The sequence below is a fragment of the Carcharhinus amblyrhynchos genome, chromosome 8, assembly GCF_965287045.1.
Source record: "Carcharhinus amblyrhynchos chromosome 8, sCarAmb.v2.hapA, whole genome shotgun sequence".
Lineage (NCBI taxonomy): Eukaryota > Metazoa > Chordata > Chondrichthyes > Carcharhiniformes > Carcharhinidae > Carcharhinus > Carcharhinus amblyrhynchos.
The window spans coordinates 33,477,869-33,501,819 of record NC_137331.1 but is presented as its reverse complement, the minus strand read 5'-3'; the positions used below and the strand labels follow the sequence as shown (position 1 = coordinate 33,501,819).

The following is a 23,951-nucleotide window of genomic DNA, read 5'->3' as shown; positions in this document are numbered from 1 at the left end:
AGGATATCCACCAGTACATTGCCAAAAATCTTGTGTTCCTAGCCATGCTAAAGATCAACAATTTCCTTAGCAGTCTTCTTATTTTGTGATTCAGTTAACTATTATGGATGCCTTGGAGTTCCCCCTTAGTCCAAATAATACAATCTAAAGCCCAAATAAGGTTATGCAAAAGCAAAATATTGCAGATGCTGGAAACCTGAAATTAAAATCACAAGATATGGAAACACTCACAAGGTCCAGCAGTATTTGTGAATACAAACAAAATTAATGAACAGATAAAATAATGGGCAGGATCTTACGGCATTGCTCATCCCAAAACTGTAAAATCCCGCCTGAGGTCAATGGACCTTTCTGTGTTCCGCCCCTCGCCCGCTCCAATTCCTGTGGAGGACGGGGCACTAAAATTCCTGTTTTTTAAACTCTGTTTCTCTCTGCACAGACATTGCTGAATTGCTAAGTGTTTTCAAATAAGGTTATGGCTTGTGATCACCTCAGATGTCCCATTATTCACCCTAAAATCATTTAAACCCTGTATGTTTGGTAGTCAGAGCAATCATCGCTAATAAATGAACAGCATCTTTCTTTTCTATAATTGTATTAATTTATTACCAGGTGCAATGTGTCTTAGAATTTCATTAACTAAGTCTTGTGTTCTCTGCAATTCATTGGTGAGCTTTGAAGTAGCATTTTCCTGTTGCTGATAAAGGGCTGACACCTTCAACTGCAGGTTCATAATCTCTTCATGCATTGCTATATTTAGTGTTGTGCCTCTGAAAAAGAAAAGAAACATCATGGCTTTCTTTAAATTACACTGTTTCACTCAAAAGCAAGCCTATTTCCATGTACACGCAACAAAATAGATGAAGCATTGTATGTTAATGAGATAATCAAAAGTTAATGAGATGGTACAAAGTAAGTAAAATGGCGTATAAGTAATTGAATTAATGTAAAGTAAATGAGGTGATGGAACATAGATGAAGATACAACTTAAATAAAGTGTTGCAATTCAAATGAAGCACCGCAATGTTAATAATGTAACGTAAATTAGTTTGTGTAATGGTAATGAAGCCATATACTGCTAATGGGGTGACATCATGTAAATGAGGTAACCCAGTGTTAGGAAGCAGCGTAATGCAAATGAGTGTGTGCTGCAATTTGAACGTAAGGGAAAAACAGAGTTGTTTTCATGGTTTCTCTATAATGTGATGGACACTGGGCTTCTGGTCATGGGCTTGTTGAGTAGCTACTGTCTGTAAAAGTCACCAACGTTGTTCCCCAAGTAGTAATTTGCACAGATCTTCCCAAACATCAGAAACAAAGTCCTCAATATTCAATTTCCCCTGGAGGGCAAGCGATAGATGGGTTGGAATGCACAAGACTGATTATTAAGGATCATAAGTGCAAGGATTATGTCCACAACTTGTCGCAAGTGCACTTGGCAGGTACTGGGGTGTCCAAATATCCTGTGTGGATCCACCAGAAAGGATTCTTTCATTGCAGGTAATAAAATAAAACAAAATTTACTCCAACTTATAAATCAAAGGAAAAGGTTTAATAAAAAAAATTGTTACTCCAACACATGAGGTCTCGTCCTGGGCCATTCCAAACTCCCCACAATTCCCAACAGATTCTTATGTATACTGAGTCAGCTGGTCAGCTGACCACCGCATCATTTTGTCATCGGTTACATAGTTTACTGGGTCAGCTGACCCTTACAGCTTGTTACTATTGATCACACTACAACAAATCCAATGTTTTCATTGGTCACATTCTAACACCCTGCCAAAGAGAGATGGAGAACCTACTTAACATATTTAAACTGGGCATCCACACTCTAATTGGATGTCCAAATAAAAATTCACTGCTGCCTTGTAGCTTTCCCTGAGGTCTGAAAAACCAGCAGTGAAAGTGAGGCAGGGACTGCCAGCTCTATGAAGATAAAGTTTAAACTTTATTTATTATTGTCACAAGTAGGCTTACACTAACACTGCAATAAAGTTACTGTGAAAATCCTCTAGTCACCACACTCCAGTGCCTGTTTGGGTACACTGAGGGAGAATTTAGCATGGCCAATGCACATAACCAGCATAACTTTCAGACTGTGGGAGGAAACCGGAGCACTCGAAGGAAACTCACGCAGACACGGGGAGAACATGCAGACTCCGCACAGACAGTGACCCAAGCTGGGAATTGAACCTAAATTGCTGGCACTATGAGGCAGCATGTTACTCACTGCTTCACCGTGCTGCCTCAATCAGATCTATGTGTTTTATAGAACTCTTCGTGGCTCTCCCACTCAGCCTCTCAAGGCAGTCTTCAGCTTCCCCTTTGTGGCATCTCTGTCCTGTATACTGCTTGTCCTGCTTTCCAATTCCAATTACAGAATTGGATTCCAAAAAAAAATGGTACCTTGTAGAAAAGTTTGCACTAAATCCAACTATATAGGCAGAAATAACATTTATGTAGCATGTTTAACACAGAAAAAGATCCCAAAGCACTCCATATAGTTCTGGATAGGCTAAGCGAGTGGGCGAGGACCTGGCAGTTGGAGTATAATGTTAGCAAGTGTGAGGTTATCCACTTTGACAGAAATAATAGTAGGAGGGATTACTATTTAAAGGGCAAAAAGCTGCAGCATGCTACGGTGCAGAGGACCTGGGGGTCCTTGTGCATGAGTCGCAAAAACCCAGTCTGCAGGTGCAGCAGGTGATCAAGAAGGCGAATGGGATGCTGGCCTTTATAGCGAGGGGGATAGAATATAAAAGCAGGGAGGTCTTGCTGCAACTGTACAGGGCACTGGTGAGGCCGCAGCTGGAATACTGTGTGCAGTTTTGGTCGCCGCACTTGCGCAAGGATATATTGGCCTTGGAGGGAGTGCAGAGGAAGTTCACTAGGCTGATACCGGAGATGAGGGGGTTGGACTATGAAGAGAGACTAAATAGACTGGATCCGTACTCGTTGGAGTTTAGAAGGATGAGGGGGGATCATAAGATAATGAAGGGGATGGATAGGGTAGAGGTAGAGAGATTCTTCCCGCTTAGAAAGGATAGCAGGACTAGAGGGCACAGCCTCAAGATAAGGGGGGGTGCAGTTTAGATCAGAGTTGAGGAGGAACTTCTTCACTCAAAGGGTGGTGAATCTCTGGAACTCTCTGTCCGTTGAAGTGGTGGAGGCTACCTCGCTAAATATATTTAAGTCACGGGTAGATAGGTTTTTGATAGACAGGGGAATTAAGGGTTTTGGGGAGAAAGCGGGAAAGTGGAACTGATCCACTTCAGATCAGCCATGATCTTATTGAATGGTGGGGCAGGCTCAAAGGGCTAGATAGCCTACTCCTGCTCCTATTTCTGATGTTCTTATGTTCTTATAGGAATCCTGTCAAGCAAAAATTGACAAAGAATCATACAATGGGATATGACAACAAGCAACCAAAAGTTGGATCAAAGAGGTAGGTTTTAAGGAGCTTCTTGAAGAATGAGAGCAAGATAGAAAAGCAGAAATGTATAGGGAGGGAATTCCAGGGAATTCCATCTCAGCAACTAGCCACCAATGGTGGAGTCATTAAACTCAGTGATGCAGAAGAAGCCATTATTGGAGGAATACAGATATAATTTACAGCCATCAGCAAATGTAAAAATAAATACTTCACTAAAAGAAATAATTACGGACAACATTTTGTACACATAAGCCTCATCTGTCACAGTTAAATTGTCTGGTGGATCCTGCATTAATTTAATTGTTTAGAACATAAAAACATAAGAAATAGGAGCAGGAGTAGGCCATCTAGCCCTTCGAGCCTGCCCCGCCATTCAATAAGATCATGGCTGATCTGTCGCTGCTCAGTTCCACTTTCCCGCTTTCTCCCCATAACCCTTAATCCCCTCTCTTATCAAAAACCCATCAACCCGCTTCTTAAAAATATTTAGCGAGGCAGCCTCCACCACTTCAACGGGCAGAGAATTCCAGAGATTCACCACCCTTTGAGTGAAGAAGTTCCTCCTCAACTCCGTTCTAAACCGCCCCCCTTTTATCTTGAGGCTGAGCCCCCTAGTCCTACTGTCTTTTTTGAGCGGGAAGAGTCTCTCCACCTCTATCCTATCCATCCCATTCATCATCTTATACGTCTCAATGAGATCTCCCCTCATTCTTCTAAACTCTAACGAGTACAAGCCCAGTTTATTCAGCCTCTCCTCATAGCTCAACCCCCTCAACTCCGGTATCAGCCTAGTAAACCTCCTCTGCACTCCCTCCAAGGCCAAAATATCTTTGCGCAGGTGCGGCGCCCAAAACTGCACACAGTACTCCAGCTGCGGCCTCACCAATGCCCTATACAGCTGCAGCAAGACCTCCCTACTTTTATATTCAATCCCCCTCGCTATGAAGGCCAGCATCCCATTTGCCTTCCTGACCACCTGCTGCACCTGCAGGCTGGGTTTTTGCGACTCATGCACAAGGACCCCGAGGTCCCTCTGCACCGTCGCCTGCTGCAGTTTTTCGCCCTGTAAGTAATAGTCCTTCCTACCATTCTTCCTACCAAAGTGGACCACCTCACACTTGCCAACATTAAATTCCATTTGCCATTTCCTGGCCCATTCGCCCAGCCTATCTAGATCCTTCTGCAGACTCTCCACACCCTCCGCACAATTTGCCGTTCCCCCAATCTTGGTGTCATCAGCAAATTTCGACACCCTACACTCGGTTCCCTCCTCCAGATCATCTATATAAATGGTAAAAAGCTGAGGCCCCAGCACCGACCCCTGGGGCACTCCACTAGTCACCATCCACCAATCCGAATAGCACCCGTTGACCCCCACTCTCTGCCTCCTATTTGACAACCAATCCTCTATCCATGCTAACACCCTACCCCCAACTCCATGTCCCTCGACCTTCTGCAATAACCTCTTGTGAGGTACTTTGTCAAACGCCTTCTGAAAATCAAGAAAGACCACATCCACCGGCTCTCCTCTATCCACCGCCCTAGACACATCCTCATAGAACTCCAGTAAATTTGTCAGACACAACTTCCCTTTAATGAAACCGTGCTGCGTCTGCTCTATCAAGCAATTCCCTTCAAGATGCCTCGCAATTTCCTCCTTAATGACAGATTCTAACATTTTACCTACCACAGACGTTAAACTAACCGGCCTATAATTCCCCGCCTTTTGCCTGGCACCCTTCTTAAACAACGGCGTAACATTAGCTGTTTTCCAATCATCCGGCACTTCCCCAGAATCCAGCGACGTCTGGAAAATAACCACCAAGCATCCACTATCACCTCCGCCATTTCTTTCAGAACCCTCGGATGCATTCCATCCGGTCCTGGGGACTTGTCCACAATCAGCCCCTCCAGTCTGTCGAGCACCGCCTCTCTAGTAACAGTAATGTCATTAAGACCCTCCAGTCCTACCACCTTTCCATCGCTAACACCTGGCAAATTATTCATGTCCTCCTCCGTGAAGACAGAAACAAAAAAGTTATTCAATACCTTAGCCATATCCTCATCCCCTACCACTAGGTCCCCTTTCTCATCCTCTAAAGGACCAACATTCACCCTAGCCAGCCTCTTCCTTTTTATATATTTATAAAAACTCTTGCTATCCTTTTTTATATTAAGCGCTAGCCCAGCTTCATAGTTTCTCCTACCCTTCTTTATCAACTTCTTTGTCAATCTTTGTTGACATTTAAGCCTCTCCCAATCCTCTTCTCGCCCACTACTCTTAGCTACTCTAAATTCCTCCGCGTTTACCCTGATGTAGAATGATAAATTGTTTTCCAATATAACAACCGTGGCAGAGATTGGGTATGGCCAATAAAAAAAAACACAACAGAAAAATCGAGATGCCTGCAACTCTTTTAAATACAACAAAACATTAAAAACTGTCCTAATTATGCAATTATCATTTGAGCTTGTATGGATTAACTACAATCTAGACAATTTCTTGCTGCGTTGCTAGACAATAATATTTGATGTTAAATTCAAAACAGGCAAACACGAACTCAACAATTGTGCATTAACATGAGCAATATAGAAGAGGTTGAAAATATAGGACCAGTTACTTACTCTTCTGAATCATCATCTTGACTTTGGCTACGACTGTTGGCCCAAGATCTTCTGGAAAATTTGCTTCTTGGACTCTGCTCATAGTCAGCTCTCTCCCATTCTTCCACTTTTATTAAATTTGTGAGATTATCGATATCTTCCTGAGCAGGGACACATTTCAGAGTTTGAGTTCAAAATGAAAGAAATTTCTAGCAATCAATAATTGTGAGCAATTAACCTCAGATCAGTTTTGTTCTACTTAGAAAGAAAACATTGAAGATATTGGCTGGTGCAATGGATTAGAGTAGCCTTTCTCAGAAACAGAGACTGGTTGAGCAGTTTAGCAATCTAAGGTGGTGATCTTCACAGGTTGGGACTGAAGAACATTACTGGATCACATATATATCCTGCATTTAGTCATTGAATCAATTATGTGAGCGGTCAGTATTGTGACTGGGTGCCCAACATCAAAACCATTTCATGTTGTGGTACCAACATCCCATAACTTGCTAAGCACAAAGGTGGTGAAATTCAATATTGCTGCTAATGTAAAAGAAAATGAATTGATAGCCTGTTTTACATCCAGCTCGATTCTCCTACACACTGAAATCAATACAGCCAAATTTAAGGTAAAAAAATCTTGTTTTGGTACTTGTTAGAAAAATAACCCAACACTGATCACTGCTAGGTCAAGTATGCACTGTCCAGTGTACATTGTGCCCAACCTCTTAACGGCGCCAATATTTTTCATTTTCCTTATCAGCTTTCATAGCAACATAGAAGGTAGGAGCAGGAGGAGGCCATTTGGCCCTTTTAGCCTGCTCTGCAATTTATTACAATCATAGCTGATCATCCAACTCAATAGCCTAATCCTGCTTTTTCCCCGTAACCTTTGATCACATTTGACCCAAGTGCTATATCTAGTTGCCTCTTGAATGCATTCAATATTTTGGCATCAATTACTTCCTGTGGTAATGAATTCCACAGGCTCACCAGTCTTTGGGTGAAGAAATGTCTCCTCACCTCTGTCCTAAATGGAATCCTCAGACTGTGACCCCTGGTTCTTGACTCCCCCAATATCAGGAATATCCTCCCTGCATCTACCCTGTCTAGACCTGTTAGAATTTTATAAGTCTCTATGAGATCCCCATCATTCATCTGAACTCCAGTGAAAACAATCCTAATCTTGTCAATCTTTCCTCATACATTGTTTTGGCTTCTCAGTAAAATTGCCAAGCTAATACAAAATGGTAACAGTAATGTGATGTGGACCTGTGATCATTATGAACTTGGTTAGAACTAAGAATATCAAAATGATTTTGATGTTGAACCAAGGTCCAGCAAGACTCATTCTTTTTTACTAATCTCAAGCCAATTTATTTGCCTTCTTACCCTTTCCCTGAATTTTGTTCTGCTCCAAGAGCATATTTGCTTTTTAATTGGTACTCGGGAGCTGGGAATCATAGGAAAGACAAATATTATTTGCCCATCCCTTACAAGCTTGATATGCTGTTCGTTGGCCTTCATCCTTGAACTGCAGTGTGTGGTAATTTTTAAATTGAATTGCTTGAGAGGCCAACTGATAGGGCAGCTAAGAGTCAACTAGACAGCTACATATATAGGCCGGGCTGGAAAGTAATCCTACAGCTTCATGGTTACTTTTATCAGTGTTAGTTTTGAATCTCTAAGATTTTTAACAAGCCCATTCCAATTCTCAAACTGCTTATTTCAGATGAAATACATGTAAGCCCCTCAAATAAAGTCAATCTTCACTCCCTTAGGTAGTCAGTTTGGACTGAATGCAAATTTCAAAGGTCAATCTTGTTAACCCACTGCAGCATCAAATTACCCTTTACTCCCTTAGCGCCAGAGATTTGGATGGGCAGCAATATGTGAGGTGTGCCTAAGAGGGTTTTTGAAACAGTATGTGGATATTCTAATTCTGGGGGGCCTACTAGACCTGGTATTGGGGAATGAGCCTGGCCAGATGATCAAAGTTTCAGTGGGTGAGCATTTTGGAAATAGTGACCATAATTCGGTAAGTTTTTGGATACTTGCATAAGAACATAACATAAGAACATAAGAAATAGGAGCAGGAGTAGGCCATCTAGCCCTTCGAGCCTGCCCCGCCATTCAATAAGATCATGGTTGATCTGTCGTGGCTCAGTTCCACTTTCCCACCCTCTCCCCATAACCCTTAATCCCCTCGCTTATCAAAAACCCATCAACCCACGTCTTAAAAATATTTAGCGAGGCAGCCTCCACCACTTCAACGGGCAGAGAATTCCAGAGATTCACCACCCTTTGAGTGAAGAAGTTCCTCCTCAACTCCGTTCTAAACCACCCCCCCCTTTATCTTGAGGCTGTGCCCCCTAATCCTACTGTCCTTTCTGAGCGGGAAGAGTCTCTCCACCTCTATCCTATCCATCCCATTCATCATCTTATATGTCTCAATGAGATCTCCCCTCATTCTTCTAAACTCTAACGAGTACAAGCCTAGTTTATTCAGCCTCTCCTCATAGCTCAACCCCCTCAACTCCGGCATCAGCCTAGTAAACCTCCTCTGCACTCCCTCCAAGGCCAAAATATCCTTGCGTAAGTGCAGCGACCAAAACTGCACACAGTACTCCAGCTGCGGCCTCACCAGAGCCCTATACAGCTGCAGCAAGACCTCCCTACTTTTATATTCAATCCCCCTCGCTATGAAGGCCAGCATCCCATTAGCCTTCCTGACCACCTGCTGCACCTGCAGGCTGGGTTTTTGCGACTCATGCACAAGGACCCCGAGGTCCCTCTGCACCGTCGCCTGCTGCAGTTTTTCGCCCTGTAAGTAATAGTCCTTCCTACCATTCTTCCTACCAAAGTGGACCACCTCACACTTGCCAACATTAAATTCCATTTGCCATTTCCTGGCCCATTCGCCCAGCCTATCTAGATCCTTCTGCAGACTCTCCACACCCTCCGAGCAATTTGCCGTTCCACCAATCTTGCTGTCATCAGCAAATTTCGACACCTTACACTCGGTTCCCTCCTCCAGATCATTTATATAACGGATAAACATAAGAGAAGTCCTTGGATAAAGGTGTTATATTTAAGCGAAGGCCAACTATAACCAACATAGGCAAGAATTGGAGAGCGTGGATTGGGAGTGTCTGTTTGAGGGAATATGAAATCTGATGTGAGAGTCTTTTAAAGACCAGTTAATTAGAGTGCAGAACAGGCACGTTCCTGTGAAAATGAAGGTCAGGAATGGCAGGTATCGGGAATCTTGGATGACCTGGGAAATTGTCAACATGATCAAAAAAAAGGAAGTGAAGATAAGGTGTAGGCAACTAAAAATAGATAAAGCCCTTGAAGAATATAGAGAAAGTAGGAAAGAGTTCAAATGGAGTTAGGAGAGCTAAAAGAGGCATGAAATGTCTTTGGCCAGCAAGGTTAAGGAGAATCCAAGGCATTTTATATATATATAAGGAGCAAGAGGGTAGCTGGGATAAAGTTTATGGATGGAGCCAGAGGAAGTCAGTGAGGTCTTTATTGAATACTTTGCATCTGTATTCACGAAAGAGAGGGACATGGGGGATGTTGAGGTTAGGGAAGGGTGTGTGAATACTCTCTGGCAGGTAAGCATAATGAAGGAGAGAGTTTTGATTGTCTTGAAATGCATTAAGGTAGACATGTCCCCAGGGCTAGATGGGATCTAACGCAGGATACTGTAGGAGGCAAGAGAGAAAATAGCTCGGGTTGTAACAGATATCTCTGTATCCTCTTTGGCCACAGGTGAGAACTGGAGAATTGCCAACATTGCTTCTTTGTTTAAGAAATGAAACAGAGATAATCCAGGTAATTACAGGCTGATGAGCCTGATGTAAGTGGTGGGGAAGCTGTTGGAGAAGATAATGAAAGACAGGATTTATTTGCATTTAGAAGTGAATGGACTTGTTAGTGATAGCGTGGTTTTGTGCAGGGAAAGTCATGTCTTACCAACTTCATTGAATTTTTTGAGGAGGTAAGAAGAATGATTAATGACAGAAAAACATTGGATGATATCTACATAGACTTTAGTAAGACATTTGACAAGGTCCCTTATGGCAGGCTGGTACAAAAGGTAAAGTCTCATGGGATCCAGGGTATAGAACTAGCTTGGTTATAGATGACAGAGAGTAGAGGCAGAAGGATACTTTTCAGAATGAAGATCAGTAACTAGTGGTGTTCCACAGGGATCAGTGCTGGGACCTTTGTTGCTTGTAATATATATAAATGATCTGGAGGAAAAGGTAGGTGGTCTGATTAGTAAGTTTGCAGATGACACAAAAATTGGAGCAGTTGCAGATAGTGATGAGGATTGTCTAAAGATACAGCAGGGTATAGATAGATTGCAGGCTTGGGCAGAGAAATGGCAAATGGCATTTAATCAGGAAAAATGTGAAATGATGCATCGGAAGATCAAATTCAAGTGCAAATTATATAGTAAATTGCAGAACCCTTAGGAGCATTGATATACAGAGGGATCTGGGCGTATAGGTCCACAGATCCCTGAAAGTGACAACACAGCTGGATAAGGTGGTCACGAAGGCATGCAGCATACTTGCCTTCACTGGTTGCGACCCTGAGTATAAAAGTTGGCAAGTCATGTTACAGCCATGTAGAACTTTGGTTAAACCACATTTGGAATATTGCTTGCAGTTCTGGTCACCACTTACCAGAAGGATGTGGGCGCTTTGGAGAGGGTTCAAAGAAGGTTTACCGGATTGATGGTAGGTTTGGAAAATTTTAGGTATGAAGAGAGGTTGAATAAACTTGGATTGTTTTCAGTGAAAGATGGAGGCTGAGGGACGACCTGATTGAGGTCTGCAAAATATTGAGAAACATAGATAGGATGGATAGTCAGAGGTCAGAGGCTTTTCCCAGGGTGAAAATGTCAACTACAAGAGGGCACAAGTTCAAGGTCAGAGCGGAATGTTTAGGGGTGACGAGAGGGGAACGTTTTTCACACAGAGAGTGGTGGACGCCTAGAATATGCTGCCAGTGGAGGTGGCGGAAGCAGGCATGTCAGCAAAGTTCCAAGGTTTATTTTAATAGACGCATGAATAGGAGGCAAACAGAGGGATAGTAACCACGTATTGGTGCAGGCTTGGTGGGCCGAAGGGCCTGTTCCTGTGCTGCATTGTTCTTCGTTCAAATTTACAGTGCAGTTGTTTCAAATTTTTGATGCAGCTGATTTAACCAAATATAACTTCATCAGAAGATTCACACTACCTTTATTTGGATGGTGACTTTTTTGAGATCATCTTCTTGATCTACTGTCAGGTCATCGTCGAAGAATATTTCCAAAGGCGCACATGATTTATGAATAAATTCTTTAAAGGTATTCTTTCTGCTGTGACTGAGATGGTCTTCAAGGTATAGTACAATGCTAGCCTGCTGCATGGCTGCATTTGCATTTGCATTGTCATAAACTCTGAAAGAAGAAGCTTCAACAATTAACAAAGCATATCACAAACTTCAATTACAAATGTAGACATATAAGAAAACCTTGGATAGAAGACTTTACTTCTTCCACAGAACAAGTATACTGTATCATATCATGGACTGTATTTTAGCACCACTGATAAACCCCCCACGCTCCCCCCAACCACTGCCCTATCAATCCCTTGAGGAAAATTATTGATATTCACCATGCAGTTGGCATATATCTTTCCCTCTTCTTATTATGCCTCCTGGGCTGTTTTTTGTACCATATTGTGATGATGAACTGACTGCCTAATGGGGGTTCCCAAACTGTGTATTAGACCCCACAAATAATCAAGGTTGCGAGTTCCTTTCTCTCCCAAAACCATATTGTTCTCACAATGTATTCTGTTCTCTTAGCTCTCTCCCCTGCTGTGACAACTCCTCACAGCTCACACAACACCCCAGTGATACCCCTTCTACTCCCATTACATGCAACGTCTTCCCTGTGTCATACTCTCACAACATCCACACCCCTTCCCCAACACACCCACTCTCGCATCTGTACCCTCCCTGTCTGACCTCCCCCTACCCCTCTCCTGCCACTTATAGGCAAAAATTCTCAGAATGCTTCAATATTGCAATTTACTCTCACTATTTTTCTGGTAATTGACTTTCAGCCCTAAACCCTGAAGGTAATCAAACTTAGCATCTCATATGTCTATTCATCCCTCTATTTTTCAATCCTGCCCTCCAACAACAATGTATACAATGCTTTAAACATAATAAAACGTCTCCAAGGTATTTCACACAAGTATTATCAAACACAGAGAATCCGAAGAACACACCCACCAAGATATCCTACGGCATATTTAATTCATTAATGCATTCACTATAATCTTCAAACTCATTCAGAAACATTCCTCATATGTACATGTCCTCAAACCAATAATCATCAACCAGTGTAACAAAGAAGACAGTAAACATCACCTGGGGCAAAGTTAACAAATATTACTTCAGATCTTTTTCAAAAGAGCCAATTGCCACAGATGAAATAACACACTGTGCAATGCTTAGAAAATACTCATCTAATTTGCTAATTGATTTTGAAACTGTTGTCTTAATTTAAATGCATGTTTTACTTTTCCATTACCTATTCCTCAACAATTTGAAGTCCTGAATATTGTCCTCCCTCAATCCCCTTTACTCCACTGAAAAGGTCAACTCTTGAAGAATTATGAATTGCCTAGAGTGCTACGCTCGGAGCTTAACTCATTTTCCTTTGAAATCCATTGAAAACATCAATGCTCTTTTGAAGATAAGCTAAATCAGTTCTTGGCGGCTGTAATTATCCAAGGCTCCACAAGATTACAGATTATGCAGTCAGGGGAGAAAGTTGAACAGACAGCTTCATGAACTCAATTTATTCACATCTAAGATGTTGGGCAAGCAATGAGGCAGGAAGGCGGAGGATTTTCCCACAAATTCTGCAATCTGTATTGCACTAGCATTGCCCCCAAGATCTGTATCCGTAACTGCAAAAAAATTCAGTCAATGACCTAGCAAGGGAAGTCACATTAAATGCTATGGTTTTTTTTTGTTCTTGGGATTTGGGCATCACTGGCTGGGCCAACATTTATTGCCCATCCCTAATTGCCCTTGAATTGATTGCTTGTCTATTTCAGAGGGCATTTGAGAGTCAACCACATTTCTATGGATCTGGAATCACATGTACGCCAGACCAGGTAAGGACAGCAGATTTCCTTCCTTAAAGGACATTAGTAAAGCAGATGGATTTTTATTGACAGTTGACAATGGTTTCATGATCATCATTAGACTTTTGCTGCGGTGGGATTCGAATCCAGGCCCCCAGAGTATTACAAAAACAGAAAATGCTGGAAAATCGTAGCAGGTCTGACAGCATCTGTGGGGAGAGAATAGGCCTGACATTTCGAAACTAGATGGCCCTTCGTCAGAGCTGAGAGCAAAGAGAATCAGCAGAAATCAGCAAAGCGCAGTCTGGGTGACTGCTTTGCTGAATACCTTCTGTCTGTCTGCCTGCAAGCAGCACCCAGACCTTCCTGCTGCTTGCCACTTCAACACACGACCCTGCTCTCCTGTCCACATGTCTGTCCTTGGCCTTTTGCAACATTCCAACAAATCCCAACACAAACTGGAGGAACAGCACCTTATCTTCTGAATGGGCACTTCACAGCCTTCTGGACTGAACATTGAGTTCAACAACTTTAGAGCATGAAATCTCCCCTCCACCTTCATCCCATTTCCATTTATTTTATTTCATTTTGTTTCATCCTATTCATCCATTTTATCATCATTCTTTCTCACTTCCATTTTTCCACTTTCCATTCCAGCTCTCCTTTTTCTCCTCTTTCCCCCCTCTGCCCACCTTCAGGGCACACGCCTTACGCGATTCTTTAAAAATCTGTACCTCTGTTCCGTCATTCATCATTCTGATCACTAAATGGACACTTTTAGCACTGTTCTCAGCCTTCTGTATCCTCATTTACATTCCCTTTGTCCCATTCCACCACCCCTGCCTCCCCACCCTCATTGTATAAACCCTAGCTGATTCTCTTTGCTAACAGCTCTGATGAAGGGCCTTCTAGACTTGAAACGTTGGCTCTATTCCCTCCCCACAGATGCTGTCAGACCTGCTGAGATTTTACAGCATTTTCTGTTTCAGATTCCGGCATCCGCAGTATTTTGCTTTCCCCAGAGCATTATTACACTGCGTCTCTGGGTTACTAGTCCAGTGACGATACCACTACGCCACTGCCTCCCCCTAAAATGTCTTAAATAGTTTTTGTGAAGTCTTACCTTTGGAACGTGTCTGAAAGCAGTGCAATGAGGAGATTGATACAAAGAATGCTCGAAATCCCAAGGAATGTTCCACAGAGAAAGTAGGCCATTACTGGGTCCTTTGCGTACATGTCGTCAAACCGATAATCATCAACCAGTGTGATACGAAAGACAGTAAACATCATCTGGGGCAGAGTTGTCATATTTCTTACTAACCCTAGAAGCATGAAAATGATGGAAGATAATAGATCATACAATACAGCAAAGAAGGAGGCCATGTGGTTCATCAACTCCATGTCAGCTTTCTGCAAGACCAGCTCACTTAGTCTCACTCTCCCATCTTTTCCCTGCAACCTTACAAATTGTTTAACTTCAGCTAATTACCTAATTCTCTTTTGAAAGCAATGATTTAATCTGCCTCCACTTAGCTAATGAATTTGAGATCCGAACCTCTCCCTGCATAAAAAAAGTTTTTCCTCGTGTTGCTTATTTTGTCAGTTACCTTAAATTGGTGTCCTCTGGTTCTTGGATTCTTCCACCAATGGAAATAAACTCTCCTACCTACTCTTTCAGGACCCTTCATGATTTTGAACCATTTTATCAAATGTCTTAATATTGTCTTAATATTATCTTCCCCAAGGAAAACATCCCCAGCTTTTCCAATCTATCTACGTCATTTAAGTTTTTCATCCATGCTGCACTTTTTCCAATGTCTTCACATCCTTCCTAAAATGAGCTGCCTAGGACTGAACACAGTACTAAATTTATGGTGTTTTACAGATTTTTTTAAAATTCCTTGCTTTTTTACTAATGCTGAAACTTTGTTGGCAAGTCTCATAGGTGGCACTTTATCAAATGCTTTTTGGGGGCAGCACGGTGGCACAGTGGTCAGCACTGCTGCCTCACAGCGCTGGGGACCTGGATTTGATTCCAGGCTTCAGGTCACTGTCTGTGTGGAGTTTGCCCATTCTCCCCATGTCTGTGTGGGTTTCCTCCACGTGCTCTGGTTTCCGCCCTCAGTCCGAAAAATGTGCAAGTTAGGTTGATTGGCCTTGCTAAATTGATCCTAGTGTTAGGGGAATTAGCAGAGTAAATGTGTGGTGGCACAGTAGTTAGCGCTGCTGCTCACAATGCCATAGACCTAGGTTCGATTCCCACCTTCGGTCACTGTGGAGTCTGCATGTTCTCCCAGTGTTTGAATGGGTTTCTTCCGGGTGCTCCAGTTTCTTCCCACAGTCCAAAAGATGTGCTGGTTAGGTGCATTGGCCATGCTAAATTCTCCCTCAGTGTACCCAAACAGGTGTCGGAGTGTGGAGACTAGGGGATTTTCACAGTAACTTCATTGCAGTGTTAATGTCAGCCTACTTGTGACTAAAAAATAAATAAACCATGAAGGAAGTCCATGTACATCGTATCAACAGCATTGCTCTCATCAACCAGTTCTACAACCTCATCAAAAAAAATCAAACAAATTTTGGTTAAACACAATTTTCCCTTAACAAATCCATGCTACCTTCCCTTCATTTATCTATATTTATCCAAGTGACTTTTACTTTTGTCCAGAATTACTGGACAGAATTCTCCAATGGTCCTGCAAGTGTTAGAAGCGGGTGGCGTGGGAATTTGGCGGCAGTGCAAAAATCATGAACTTTCCATGCTATCTTCTGCTGGTGCCGCCATGGCGGATTGAGCAATCTACTAGAGGTCAGTGTGAAATTGACTTGCATTCTGCGAATGGGATGCATAAAAAGGCCTGACCAGAAGCCTTTCACCCACACCTGATTCTCCCTGATGGCAGCAGAAAAACATACCAAACACATCTGGAACAACGTGACATGCAAATGTCAGGAGTCACCTCAACAAGGCCTGGGGCTGCCTCCAGAGTTTGGAATGGAGGCTGTCAGCAATCCTGGAACCCAGTAAATCACAGCGCTGGTGGGAAGAGCATCTACACGTGGATCATTCAGAATGTTCCGAGAGATCCACCTCCTTTCTCAGGAGGTCCATCTTCCAGCCTCAGAGTGCTCCTGGAAATCCATCTTCAGTTTCGGGAGGTCAATCCTATTTCTTCGGTGGTGGGCCAGTTATGTTGGGAGCCTTTATAACATGGTACGATGGTAGACTATGCATCATCAGCCCTGCCCCACCACAGGACTTTCTCAGATGATAGAATTACACCTATTTTTTCAACACGTTTTCCCTCCACGTGTGGGGAGAGAAACAGAGTTAACGCTTCAGATCTATATGACACTTCCTAAGAGTCATGCAGACTTGAAATGTTAACTTTGTTTTTCTCTCCGCAGATGTGGCAGACCTGCTGAATTTTTGCAACATTACCATAAGACCATAAGATATAGGAGCAGAATTAGGCCATTCAGCCCATTGAGTCTGCTCTGCCATTCAATGATGGCTGATATGATTCTCATCCCTATTCTCCTGCCTTCTCCCCATAACCCTTGATTCCCTTATTAATCAAGAACTTATCTATCTCTGTCTTAAAGACACTCAATGGTCTGGCATCCACAGACTTCTGTGACAATGAGTTCCACAGATTCACCATTCTCTGGCTGAAGAAATTCCTCCTCGTCTCAGTTTTAAAGGAGCATCCCTTCACTCTGAGGTTGTGCCCTTGAGTTCTAGTCTCTCCCAGTGGTGGAAACATCTCCTCCACATCCACTCTATCCAGGCTCTCAGTTTTCCGTAAGTTTCAGTTAGATCCCCCTCATCCTTCTAAACTCCATTGAGTATAGACCCAGACTCCTCAATCTCTGCTCATATGACAGACCTTTCATTCCTGGGATCATTCTTGTGAACCTTCTCTGGACTCTCTCCAAGGCCAGCACATCCTTCCTTAAGTATAGGTCCCAAAACTGTTCACAATATTTCAAATGGTGTCTGTCTGACCAGAGCCTTATACAGCCTCAGCAGTGCATCCCTGCTCTTGTATTCTAGTCCTCTAGAAATGAATGCTAACATTGAATTTGCCTTCCTAACTGCCAACTGAACCCGCACGTTAACCTTAAAAGAAACCTGAACCAGGGCTCCCGAGTCCCTTTGTGCTTCAGATTTCTGAAACCTTTCCCCATTTAGAAAATAGTCTATGCCTCTATTCTTCCTATCAAAGTGCATAACCTCATGCTTTCCCACATTGTATTCCATCTGCTACTTCTTTGCTCACTGTTTTTATTATCACCATCTATGGTATTTTGCATTTATTATACTGATGTTAAGCTGACCAGCCTTTAGTTACTGGGTTTATTCTTACACCCTTTGTTAGCCCTTGTTCAGGGGTATAACATATGCAATTCTTCAGCACTCTGGCAATACCCCTGTACCTAAGGAGAATTGCAAGAGTATAGACAGTGCATCTACAATTACCATCTTTCTCAGTGTCCTTCAATGCATTCTTTTAAGTTTATGCTTTCATCCTGTCAAAGCTTTGACAAAGGGTCATCTGAGCTCAAAACATCAGCCCTTTTCTATTCTTTCAGATACTGCCAGACCTGCTGAGATTTTCCAGCATTTTCTCTTTTGTTTCAGATTCCAACATCCATAGTAATTTGCTTTTATCCAGTGAGCAACACAAATGGTCATTGACTTTGGCAGGACTTGAAGATCTGAGCTGCTCTGCTGCCACAAAACCTACTATGGCGGGTGGAGGGTGTGAGCGGTGTAGGTGCTGGGAAATCACTGCCAGTGATCTTGAAATCTGGAGTGGAATCATTAGCATGGTTGGGACAGCCACAGTGAACCTGCAATCAGGTGCCGACTCTCACCGAGACCCAGAACTTCGGACTGTTACCAACAATATAGTGAGGTCAAATGGGTCTTGATGGGATAGAGTTACCTTATGGATAATCCATTCTCTCCAGGATTGCTACCTGCTCTCATCAAGTTGGAGTCTCTATAAGACACATGATGGAATCCACATCTGTTCTCAGCAAGCATGGTTTCTTTCGGTTGTTGAGGTGGCAGACTGGGGAAACACTGAAACTCTCCAAGGTATGCTCCTTTGATGCAAAGAGGACCAAAAATAAACCCAACTCTCCCCAACCCCATCCCCATCTTCTACAATATACCCACACTATATCCTGCAGTCTGTAGCTACTCAAAGGGAAAGTGATGAAGGTGCTTGTTTTAGAAAACATGGCATTAGTCACAGTGAGCATGTACTGCCAACACACTGACATCTTCCCTCCTCTTATCTCATTCTGTAATCTACTGTCATCACACTACCTAGAGGCCGGTATTTTCATCACCACAGCCTGCCATGGGAATCAGAACGGGTGCAGGGCGGACCATGGATAGGTCCGTTGACTTCAGATGAGATTTTATGGTTTCAGAATGGGTGGTGTAAAATCCGGCCCATAGTGTTTGCAACACATTCATATTTTTTAATGCTGTTCCCCATCTGCTTGATGAGTCAAGACAGATTATTTAGCTTTCTGTCTACTGTCTTGAATATCAAATGAATCTCCCTGAATTCCCAAATGATCCGGCCAGATGAAACAGCTCCTGTCACTTCTATTCTTTGGGTTATCTTTACGTTTTGAAATAATTCCTACTTTGTAGGTGATTCATAATTCTGTAATCCTTAAAACATCAGCAGCTTTCAGTGTTCTGCTGATAAGGTTGAAATTCGTCTTTGAATGAGGAATAGGAGAACTTTATTTATGGCCCACTAACTCTATTGGCAGAAATCACTCCTTTTATAGCCACACACTCCTGAAATCTCATCAATAGTTCATTTTTATCGAGAAATATGGGAGTTTACTAATCTTTTGTCCAGAAGAGATGGGTGCGATTTTATAGCCTCGCTCATCTCTAAACTGTAAAATCCGGCCCAAAGTCAGCAGACCTTTCCATTGTCTACTCCTCTCCTGCTCCAATTCCTGTGGTGGGCGGTGCAGTAAAATTCTGGCCCATATAATGTCCTTTTGCCTCAACAAAATGCTGCAACTCAATTTCCGTCTATTGATCTGCAGGTAAACACAAGACTTACCACCAAATATGATCCAAAATGCACATGCAAAAGGAATGTAAAACTCTCCATAAAGAAAGAGGAATTTCAAGAGATCGATGATAATCTTCCCAAGCATTACAATGAACGGTCCCAGAGCCCTAAACGAGAAAAAAAATAACAATACTATACAAATAAATGAACAGAATAGGGAGGTGTTACAATTTGGTTGGGGCCACACACTGCTTGGATATTAAGAATCTAAATGTGATAAAGAAGTAAAGGAACCTAGGGGTATAGGTACACAAAACACCAGAAATAGTGATGCAGGTTAATAAGCCCAAAAGAAAGCAAGCCATGGGTGGGTCCATTTCTAGAGGGATAGACATGAAAAGCTGAGATGTTATATTAAATGTTACGATAATGTTTATGTCCATGTTAACGCTGGTCAGACCACACTTAGAATACCTTGTACAGTTCTGTTTCCATGCTGTAGAAGGGACGATGGAGCCAAGGATTTGGAAGGATGACAGCAGAAGTATTTGGTGAGGACATATTGATCTGCAATGGCTGAACTGAGCAGGTGTCTTTTTGTTTTGAAAGGGAAGCTAATTAGTAACCTGATGACCTTTAAATTTATGAAGGGATTTGATGAGGCAGATGTGGAGATGTTTCCACCTAAGGGCCATAAATATATGACACTCACTGAATTATTAATAAATTAATAATTGAAAATTCAGCAGAATCGTCCATAACAAAAGGTTTCTAAGAATGTGAAACATGCTACCACAAGGAATAGATGAGGTGAATAGCATAGATGCATTTAGAGGGGAGAAAGGATATATTGATACAGTTGGATGAAAAGTAGCTCTGTTGGCTTGTGTGGAGCATAATTTCCAGTAAAGATCAGTTCAGCTACAAAGAGACTCAATGCAATTTCATGTAACTTTTAAAATAGGAACTCTAAATATGATGCTCCTATTGTCAAAAATTATATTTACATAAAATATATACATGAAGAATGCCAAGAGGTTAGTGCCCAACTCTAATCTGCCATTCTGAGAGAGTGGGAATTCAGACTGCCTTTACAATCTAATGGAAAATATTCTTAAACTTTACTCCTTGAATCCTTGTTCTCAGACGGGGCAGAGTGACCGCATTTTCTTGTGGACCTGGGAGAAGCACCCTTTTTTTTGAGCAGCCTCATGTGATCCCTTTGAGGCTCACTGATTAGGTCTGATGCAGCAAGGTGAAGCATATATGGCACAAAACCTACCCGCTTCTATGTGAATTTCACATTCAGGACCCTACAAAAGGCACAGGACCTCAAACTACATACTTTGGGAGCCTGGTGCTTATTTAGGCAGGCACCTGGATAAGCCACCCAAGCCAATATGAGCACCTGGCACACTTTTGTTCTGATAAGCTGCAACAGATGGTAGTGCAAACTTTGGCGATCTAATACCCATTATAAAAGCACAAAATGCGTGGTTGTAAATTTAATTATTTCCTCTATTCTTATTAAACACAAACAACGCTCCAGGAGTTTAACTCTTTCTTATGTGTGTAGGGTGCTGGAACTCTCAAATAAAATCAGGAAATTGGGGGGATCACATGATGGAAGGAGGGGAATGGCTGCGTTTTCACGAGCTCTGGTGCTACTCATCTTTGAATCTGTTTTTTATCTTGATGTATGACCTATAATTATCTGATCATGATGTACATAATCCATGCTGCATTCCTGGAAGATCTTTGCTAGATTTTAGCAAAGGGAATTGAGCTAAATAAAGAAAATCCTCATTTGACCGAACAATAAGAGATGGCTGGGGTATTTCATTGGTGAGTGGGCGTGCGCTTCGGTGATGCTGTAGGCATTAAGGTGATAGCCGCCATTATGCGTGAAGTTGTGGATGACGGTCTCAGCTCCCCGGCACAGATTTGTGCTGCTCATATTGATGAATTGCAAGATATTCTAAAAAGAATGGATTGAGCAAGAAGAGAATCCTGTCAGTCGAGAGGGCAGTTCCCTGGTGAAGGTTCACCTCCAGTTCTTGGGAATCCTGCTACCTGGTATGTCGAACATCCTGGTTGATTTATGGAGATGGGGCTGGAAGGAGTATCTGTGTGGCCAGTCTCCCGCAGGGCAGTGGGAGGTGAATTCCTGGCCAAATTTTGAGATTCGGCTGACATGCCATGATTTGGTGGCTGGGCATTTCAAGTTCGATGGAGCACCTTATATCCAATCATCAAGGCCTAAGGTTGATCGAGACTGACCACCGGTCATACATTGTTTTATCCTAGGTGTTTGTCGAGAAAGGTTGGAGATGGATGCTCGTTGTGTCCTTACCACCTGCTGTGGCTGATGTTTTTCTTCTCCGGGGCTTTGGGATGATGATATGGTGAAGCTACAGAGGCTTCAGTGAAACCCTGGGTGGATCCTGGATGGTGCTCCATGGTCCTGTCATATCTCTGTCCTTTTCCAGCTCTGTGGATGGTCATGTTATTCTGTAGTTTATCACTAATCCTGAACCTTGTTCCCTTGTGGTTATACTTTTGCGATATTGTCCACTGTGTGAGATATAAGCACAGAGACATTTATCACCTTGTACTGTGAAAATCAGAATTGTCTAATTTTTATTTTGGATGGTATTCATCCACAGTGTGCTCCAACGGTGGAACAAGGGAGACCGTAGTCTCATGTGCATTATTCTTTGCATTCAATCTTGGTTTTGATCATTGGTAGCGGGGGAACAGGGTGGATAGGAGGGTCTGCCTGCCCAGCTTCGGCCCTGTGTCAAGTGCTAAATTTTGGGGTTCAGTGTTTGCAGTGTGGAGATATTTTCTTGTTTGGGGTTGTTTGTGGGTCCTCTTCTTTCTATTGGGGAACATATTGAGTAGGTTGTATGACGGGAGGATTGTGCGGTATTTACCTGTTGTTCTGTATGCTGTAATCCTTCCATTTACATCAAGGGACTGCAACTTTTAGAACCCTTCCCTTTATTTTTTAGGTAAGATGTGCAGCACCAAAGCAGGGTGGCTGATAGGTGGTTTGGTGTAAAGATGGCTGGTGTGGCCTTGTAAATCATTGTGGGTGAGGAAAATCCACATTAAAACTATTGGGTTCATGTATTTCTTTTGTATTTTTGTTATTTTAGGATTAAGGAATCCTTGCTTGTTTCCTACAAAAGTACAGGCAGATCATATATTTTGGCAAAGACTGGGTGCCTTTTTTTGTCACTGTCTTCTTTGGTGCTGTTAGAGTGAGGGAGTTATGCAGTGGTGCACACCCGGGAGTGGTTGGCTAATCCTTTGATACCTTCCCTTGTTAGGTTTGTCTTCTATTTTGAGTTGGCTGCATGGTCATGAGAGTGGTTACCTGATTACTAGGCTCATGGAATGTATAGTATCCTTTGTTAGGGTTTCCCTGATGAGGGGAAATGGGTCAAATGGTTCTCAGTGGAGTCTAAATGGCACTTCAGAGGTATCTGGAAACAGGGATGGTTTGTTTTGTTCAATGTTTAAGAGTAATGTGAGTATTCTTGGCTTGTTAGTCCTTATTCTGGTGTGTCGTTGAGTAGCTTAAGGCAATAGTGACTGTGTTTATTGGTCAGATGGAGGGTATGTTGAGTAGAGAAGTAGGTTGCCCTGTGCCAAGGCATCCCTTTTGGGGACTTTTGGACTGCTCTCCTTCTTGCGACTGGGTTTCTGGGGAAGTAGTACCCTGTTGGCTGCAAGGCCTGAGTTGGAGTCTGGGTGCTCTAGCTCAACGCTGTTGCTGTCTTCCTTTCGGTTGGAGGTTAGGCTGATTGAAGGAATAGGTTGCCTCCTCCAAGTGGTCTGATATGTAGACTTCCAGCCTGTCCACCTTCTTGAGGTTTGGGCTCCCCTAAGGGGTTGTATCCTGTTTATTGGGAGGTCATACTGTCCTGTTCCTGGCATCCTTCCTGTGAAAGTCTACACTAAAAGATCACGTCTGTCATCTATTGGATGAACCTGATGCTCCTGTCTCTTTGGGGCTTCCTTTCTTTATCCTGGTAGGCGAGGTGCTGATATAGGCTCTGATTTGTTACAGATAATCCTTGAAGGTTTCCCTTATCTTGTCAGGTAGACTCACATCTGTCCCTGAGATATCCTATGTCTTGATGATTCTTCTTCTCCTTTTTGGTAGAATTTCCCTGGTGGAAATGTTTTAAGTTTTCTGGTGATGGGGAACCTGATTGCTGCTTCTGATATGGTTGGAGAGGAGGGAGGTTTGTAGAGTTGCGAACCTAGGTGAGATGTAGGAACCCTTGGCTTACTGTTTCCTGTATACGAAAGCATACATTGTTATGCCATGTCTTACACTAATGGCATGTCTTACACTAATGTTCCCCCTTTTCTGGGTTATCCGTTCATTGCTTGAAGGTCCTGAGATGTTGAGTTATGTCCCAGTTGGTTGCATATCATTCCGTTAGGGATTCCATGTATATTTTTTTTACATTCATTTATCACCAGCATTTATTGCCCATCCGAGTTGCCCTTGAACTGAGTGGCTTGCTAGACCATTTCAGAGTGGCAGTTGAGAATCATTGCTGTGGGACTGGACTCACATGTAGGCCAGACCAGGCAAGGGTGGCAGATTTCCTTCCCTAAAGGACATTAGTGAACCAGTTGGGTTTTTTCTGACAATCATCATTGGTTTCA

The 23,951-nt window shown here is 42.7% G+C and overlaps 1 protein-coding gene across 1 annotated transcript in view; it reads right to left on the bottom strand.

The window, feature by feature from the left end:
- LOC145346936 (uncharacterized) overlaps positions 1-23,951 on the bottom strand; it is a 92,317-nt gene that overhangs the window by 6,390 nt on the left and 61,976 nt on the right. Inside the window, exons 15-19 of the mRNA XM_080194812.1 lie at positions 19,311-19,429; positions 14,327-14,525; positions 11,297-11,498; positions 6,062-6,201; positions 610-770 (exon numbers count right to left, since the gene is read on the bottom strand). Of these exons, the coding sequence (XP_080050938.1) occupies positions 610-770; positions 6,062-6,201; positions 11,297-11,498; positions 14,327-14,525; positions 19,311-19,429 (821 nt within the window). The remainder of the gene's footprint in view (positions 1-609; positions 771-6,061; positions 6,202-11,296; positions 11,499-14,326; positions 14,526-19,310; positions 19,430-23,951) is intronic.